This window comes from Mesoplodon bidens (assembly GCF_964165515.1).
Source record: "Mesoplodon bidens genome assembly, contig: HAP1_SCAFFOLD_454, whole genome shotgun sequence".
NCBI lineage: Eukaryota > Metazoa > Chordata > Mammalia > Artiodactyla > Ziphiidae > Mesoplodon > Mesoplodon bidens.
Genome location: NW_027671390.1, coordinates 352141 through 359094, shown reverse-complemented (window position 1 = coordinate 359094; position 6954 = coordinate 352141). Strand labels below are relative to the sequence as shown.

The 6954-nt window shown below is 47.5% G+C and overlaps 1 protein-coding gene across 1 annotated transcript; it reads left to right on the top strand.

Annotated features, from left to right (window-relative positions):
• Positions 1–3006: 3006 nt before the first annotated feature.
• On the top strand, positions 3007–5784 carry LOC308611475 (spermatogenesis-associated protein 31A6-like). Its single transcript, XM_081260232.1, has 3 exons — positions 3007–3060; positions 3415–3475; positions 3704–5784. The coding sequence occupies exon 3, from the start codon at positions 3834–3836 to the stop codon at positions 5718–5720; it is 1887 nt and encodes a 628-aa protein (XP_081116358.1). The 5' UTR covers positions 3007–3060; positions 3415–3475; positions 3704–3833; the 3' UTR covers positions 5721–5784.
• Positions 5785–6954: the final 1170 nt, after the last annotated feature.

Genomic DNA, 6954 nt, shown 5'->3' with positions numbered 1-6954 from the left:
AGAGAGAAGGCTCCAGCTGTGAACCAGGAAGAGAGCTCTCACTACGAGGTGGCCATACTGGTGACTTGATCTTGGGCTTCCCAGCCTCCAGAACTGTGGTAATAAATGTCTGTTGTTTTTAATCTACCCAGTCTATGGTATATTGTTATAGCAGCCCTAATGGATTAAGACCACATATTTCAAAATTTATCTGGAGAGTGGGGACTGTCTTATCATTGCAAACTAAGAAGTTGGGTTGAGACAACATATGAAAGATTTTTTTTTAAGTAGAAAATTATGGATTATTGGATTTGAAAGTACTAGATTGGTTAAGGAACATGAGTACGTGTGTGTGTGCGTGTTTGCAGTGTGTCCCAAAAGTTTTTGTGCAGTTTAAAGATTTACTAACTCCAGAATTATAAACACTACAAACTTACAAAAACATCATTTGAAGGTTTAACTGTTACCAGATGCAAGTCTGTGTGCCTGATGCACAGTGAGGCTAAATACTGAAACATCAGAGTTTGAAGCAGAGAAAGGTTTACACAGTGCCATGCAAGAAGACATGTAGCTCATGCCCAGGAAAAACCCCAAACTCCCTGAAGGCTTTCAGCAAAGCCTTTTTAAAGGCAAGGTGAGGGAGGGGCATGACTAATTGTTGCAAATATCTTGGTGTTGGATCCTTTGTTCTAGGGGCTGGCCAGATGGGTCAGATCCTGGTCAGATCATGTGTTCCTGTAAACGTCCAACAAAAAAATTATTATTCTCTGTTGTGCAACTTTTTATCTCCATGAATGGGCTCTTAAAAGTCAGAGCCGGGGCTTCCCTGGTGGCGCAGTGGTTAAGAATCTGCCTGCCAATGCAGGGGACACGGGTTCGAGCCCTGGTCTGGGAAGATCCCACATGCCGCGGAGCAACTAAGCCCGTGCGCCACAACTACTGAGCCTGCGCATCTGGAGCCTGTGCTCCGCAACAGGAGAGGCCGTGACAGTGAGAGGCCCGCGCACCACGATGAAGAGTGGCCCCCGCTCGCCGCAACTAGAGAAAGCCCTCGCACAGAAACGAAGACCCAACACAGCCATAAATAAATAAATAAATAATAAATTTATTAAAAAAAAAAAGTCAGAGCCTTAGAAATAGTCTATCCTGTATATTTCAGGCTCTAGGCAACATTGTTTCACAAAAAGTGCAGAGCCAGCCTGGATCACAGGGATGGACAGAGTTAGCTCAGGCAACAAAGCATAAAGATTAAAGTAAAAAAGATCTCATGTGGAGGCAGATTTGTTCTTCCCTATTACATAACTATTTATAATTCTTTCATACTCATGAATTTTGAAAAATAAATTATTTTAATTTTTGTGTGTAGTTCCCTCTGTTAGAAAATGAGGCAAAACATACACTATTCAAAATTCACAAAACTAAATAAGTGTAAAAGAAATTCAAGTTCTATCCCTGGGTTTACACAAGACACATACATGATGTGGGAAAGTTGGAGCTGAGGACAAAGGAAATCCTGAGTAAAAATGTCTGTGAAACAGCCAGTCTTCCAGGGTCAGCTTAAGATGTTCAAGAGTTATCAAGTTAGTGGGCCTCAATTAAAGGTCACAAATGGATGAAGGAACCAGGTTCCAGATGGAATGAAGAGAAAATTGGCTAAGGTCTCTCTGACAGGATGAGAGTAGTTGGAAGGAGGGATCTGGAAGCCCCAGGAGGGTGCAGGTGTCTGTGGGTCTGGATGGGAAGGAGGGGCAGTGATTCAGCCTATTTCTCGTATTGCCCCTCCCCCACACTCAGGAGCCCTTTGTGACAAGGCCACAGCTCTGTGATGCAGGCCTGGGGTTCTGCCATCAAGTGAACTCCCAGTGCTCTGTTGCCTGAGGGCAGCAATGCAGTTCAGAAGATGGAGATTCTCTTTTCTTTGAAAGACATTGTTGCTATCTGGCTGAGATCCAGCCCAACTTCCTGGGTGATTGATATCATCCTTGGGTTCCTGTGTGGACTGGGGCTCTTCCTAATGTTACTCCACTGCTTCCAGAGTAATCTATTCTTAGCACCACCTAGGAAACATAGAAACATCAGGAAGGTAAGAAACCTTTGGCTTAATCCCAGCAGAGATTCTCTCTTTTTTTCTTACTCTTATTTCCACTTTTCTAAACCACGTAGAGAGACTCCTGAGATGGGAACTCTCAGAAAAGTATAGAACATCATCCTTCTAGGGAAAAGCCAGGCCAGAGAGGGGTTAGAGTGGGCATGAGGATTTCTAGCCTAAGATCTTAGACCAGGAGTTCAGGTATGGTAGAGGGCTCCAGGGCAAGTCCCAAATGCAGTGACTAATGGTTAAGGACTGGATTACGAAGAGTTCAATCTCTGCAGGAAGGCTGACCCCTGAGCCCTGGTTCACCAGCCACCTTCCCACAGCGGGTGTCTCAAGTGAGACCTTCCTCTGTGTTGGGGCTGAGCCCCTGAGAGCCTGAGAGAAGAGGCTGGACTAGAGGTCTGGCCTTGGGAAGAAGAATCCTATCTGACAAAGCTCACGTGGGCATTTAGGTCTGAGGATGTGTGTGTTTCTTGATCAGAGGAACAGTGACAGAAGAAATCTATGGTGATTAAAACTTAAAAAATCCTTCTTGGGCTTCCCGGGTGGTGCAGTGGTTGAGAGTCCCCCTGCCAATGCAGGGGACGCAGGTTTGTGCCCCGGTCCGGGATGATCCCACGTGCCACGGAGTGGCAGGGCCTGTGAGCCATGGCCGCTGGACCTGTGCGTCCGGAGCCTGTGCTCCGCAACGGGAGAGGCCACAACAGTGAGAGGCCCGCATACCCCCCCAAAAAAAAAAAAATCTTTGCACTCTTCAAAGAAGAAAAACTGAAAAGATTGTTATCCACTTTAAAAATAAGTAAAAGGGGAAAAAAACCCACAGAGTTTTAGTTAAATGTAGAAAGTCATGTTGTTCATGAACACAGCTTGCCTAGATAGAGGACAGTGAGAGTTGGGTGTTAGCCCCTCACTTTTTCTTATCTCTCAGCATCAAGTAAAGCTGAAGGGGAGGAGCAGGAGTAGGAAGAAAAGTGGATCTTTGAAAGGTAAGCCTTTGCCATTCGCCCTGCACGACCCGGGAGTTAGCTTCCATCTCTCCTAATCCTGAGGGCCCAGCTTCACGGTCTCTGAGGATGCCAGTGGCAGAGCTTATTCCTCAGGAAACAGAGCCTGAGCCTAATTAACAGAGCCTAATGAACGTGGAAGCACTTTGCAAAGGACAAACCCTTTTCAAGTGAGACTTACCATCACTGTCAGGGACATGTGGCCTTGGACACTGATACTTGGGCTCCAGAGTCTAATCCTCCAAAGATTTCCCTTAAAGGGTCATTGCACTCAGCCTCCTGAAAGACTCTTAGGCCTCTGCCTTCACCACCATGACCCAGTCTCCTGATTTCCAGCTTGCAGAGATTGCCTGGAAGAACTGGAGGGGACTCACGACCTGGTTTCACTTCTGCAAAGGTAAAGAACATTTCCCCTTCTCTCCTGGGTCGTCCTTCCTCCCAGAGCCTCTAATGTGACCCCAGCCCTGGGAGGGGGAGCCATGGGAGGGCGTGGCTAAGGCCCTAGGGTGAGGGAGAGCAGGAGCATTAAGAAGTCAGTGTGGGGGCAGAGGAGGGTTCTTGGGCTGCAGGTGCCCACCCCTGCCTGTCCTGTCCAGCCATCCTGGCCCCATCTGCTCTCCTACAGCTGCCTGGGGAGGCTTCCTGGCAAGGGCAACTTTCATCAGCTCTCATGTCAAGACCCTCCTGGTGAGACGTGCAAAGCCGTGCCTGCTGGAGCCTGTGGAAGATACTGCTTGAAGGGTTGGGAACCCTGCATGAACACCTCCTGTAGGGTTTCCTTCCCTGATCCAGACACTCGAGAGGTGCTGGAAGCACATATTAAAAGGTTTTGGGTAAAGCACAGGTGGACCCTACCCCTCAAGGTCCTCAAGCCCATAAATCTCTTTAAGTCGAAAAAGTTCCAACCCTCCACTGTTCTGCAGTTTGCCACTTCCCCTTCAGCCACCTGTGTGTCTGGGTCCCACTCAACAGTCAAGTTTGCTGAGTTCCTGGAGAAACCTCCTCGGGCTCATTCAGGAGAGAAGGTGATAACAGAAGAGTCAGTTCCTACCCTGAAGAGGCCTCTCCTTGTCCCCTCAACTGTGTGTAAGGAAATCCAGAGTACCCTGGGAGCGGTTCCATCTGTTGACTACCATGGGCCCTCAAAGGCTTCTCTGACTGGACAGGAGGGCAGGCCACCTTCTCAGTCCCTCACACTCAGCCTTGTGGGCAGAACCTGGAAGAGTGAGAGTGTGGAAGGGGTCAAGAGGGACAGCCTAGAGCCAGGTCCAAGTTCAGCAATGGTCAGGAATGAGCCAAGAGAGGAGAGTGGTGGTCAGGCCTCACGAGACCCCTGCCATAGGGTAACAGTGATGGAGGTGAACTTAGGATCCCCATCTTTGAGAGGTGAAGAGGCCAGGGAGGCTGTGGAGGCCAAGGAGTCTCCTGCTCTTCAACCACAGTCTAGTGTTATCTTGGAAACCAAAGTGTTGACAAAATCCCAAACCACAAATGTACATATGAGGAGTTTAGAGGTGCCAGGGGCCAGTAGAAGTTTTCTACTACCTAGACTGTCTGTTTTCCAACATCCAGGTAAGCCATGCCTTAACATGGAGGTTGCCAGTGAGTTTAACTCCAAAGTAAAGGTACAGTCAGACAACCAGCTTCAGGACTTTCCCAAACACAGGTTCCTTGCTGCAGACAACTTGGCACCTCTCAGGTGCCATCCCCAGAGAGTCCCCACCAGAGACAGGTTAGCTTCCCAGGAGCCAAGTGGCCTTATGGAAGCCCAAAGGAGCCACCTAGAGCAGCAGGAGCCCAAAACTTCAAAACTCCAAGACTCATGGAAGAGCCAGAGCAAGATGATTGCCCCTACTTACAAAAGAGAGGACTGTAGGAGGCATAAACCAGGAGAGCATGAAGAAAGGTTTAAAGAATTAGGGACCTCTCAAGCTGGAAGTATGAGCCGCCCTGCCCAGGTCAGGGGAATAACAGACTCTATTGGGAGCAGATGTCTCCAGCTCATGCCAGAGAAGAAACATAGCCCTCCAGAAAGCCTCTTCCGAAAAAGGATGAGGCTATTTTTAAAGTGGATTTTCCCCAAGAAAAAAGTCAATGGTCGAGATGCTCTGCAAAAAAAAAAGCCCATATCAGCCACTGCCCAGAGTCACGGATCAGTCAAAAGCAGATCAACCTTGAAGAGTGAGACTGCTGAGGGTCGGGCACGCATGACAGCTGTTGGACAGATCCCAGAAGAAAAAAGAGCAATTCACCATGGACTTCATGCCACAAAGTTAAATGAACACAAACTGGAATTCCAAGTCCCAGTATGTGGGTGTTTCTGCTACCATAGGCTTACCTCCTACCCAGAGCAAAGGAGAATGATGGGTTATACAGCCTGCAGTCATAAAGCCACCTCCAAGGGCCAGAGTTGTTCTATCAGGGAAAGGGAAGTCAGACACCAACATAGTTTGAAAAGTGTAAGGTTCGACGATGAGCAGCTGGGCCTAAGGTGCCTCCCATCCTTGCCCCCCAAGAAGAGTTTGTTTCCAGTTAGTACCTGCCAGTATGGGCCAAGGATTCCAGGTGCCCCAGCCCGCCATCAACACTACTGTCCAAGGCATTGTCATCTTTGGGGAGGTGTCTTGCCTGGTCGACAGTAAAATCCTTCTTTAGTCTTCCCTTTAGTAGGAAAACATACCTCCAAGTAAAAATTCAGTCCATGTAGAGAAAATGATTTTCTCATTAGCACATCCAAGATATTTAATGTTCCCGAATACATACATATATATATATATATATATACATATATATATATATATTTTTTTCTAATAAAAGCATAGTGTAATGGCTGCTGTCTGTGCTGTGCACTTTGTCTCCTAGAAGGGAGGGGCATGGAGGGAGGTGGACAGTAGCATCACAAGCTTGCTCCTTGTCTCGTGTCCCTTCATTGCACCTTATGATACTGTCATTACACAAACCAAAATTACTCTAACAATGAGATGGGAAAAACCTATGAAGCCCACACCCAAGGACCTGGTTCAACCAGTCTTTCTCCTTTTTCTATGCTACTTTGAACTTTATGCAACTGTAGTGGATAGGTTTACACGATAGGGCCGGACATTGCAATTCAGGCTCCAGGAAGTGTCAGAGCCAAGTGAATGGAAGTTTGGGGGGAATAGAGTATGGGCTCTGAGTTCAGAAACAGGAGAAATCTTGCCCCTGGATCTCTTGGTAGGGAATATCCAACATCTGCTCTTAAGAGTTCCTTCTCTCTCTGCTGAAGGCTGGGATTGAGATATGCCCTATGAACCCCTTTTAGCTTAGGCATAATAAAATGTACAGCATCACCCTCCCCCACCTCTGTTTTTCCTAGACTCTAGAGCAGCAGCAAGGATGGCATTTCCAGCTCTGTGTGTGTAGGTGGGGGGAGTATCAGGGAGGCTGCTGAGGGCTGTGTTGAGTGCAGTCCCATATAAATGAATGGCTATGTTCATGGGTCACCTACCTTCCACTCTATGTTAACCCCAGAGAAGGAGTTTTGGATGAATGGAATAGGGGTGTGACTGTGGGTAGTAACTATCTGATGGTCAAACACTGTGAACTTAGGGTGGGACGTAGGTGTAGAAAAATCCCTGAATCGAAGGAAGGAGGCAAAGTGGTACCAGATTCCCATAAATGTGCAGTTGTGAAAGAGCAGCCCCCTGACATACAAGCACCATCTAAAGGCCTAAAGGGGAGGAAAAGTTAAGGGTCCAGTAGCTCATCATGACCCCACCCTAGGGTCTCTACCCTATTCCAACTCTAAGATCACAGACCTAGAGAAACCACCTTTAGGTCAAAACAGAAGGTCAAACTTATAGAAGTAAAGCAAATCAGGGAAGGTTAATCTCTTAA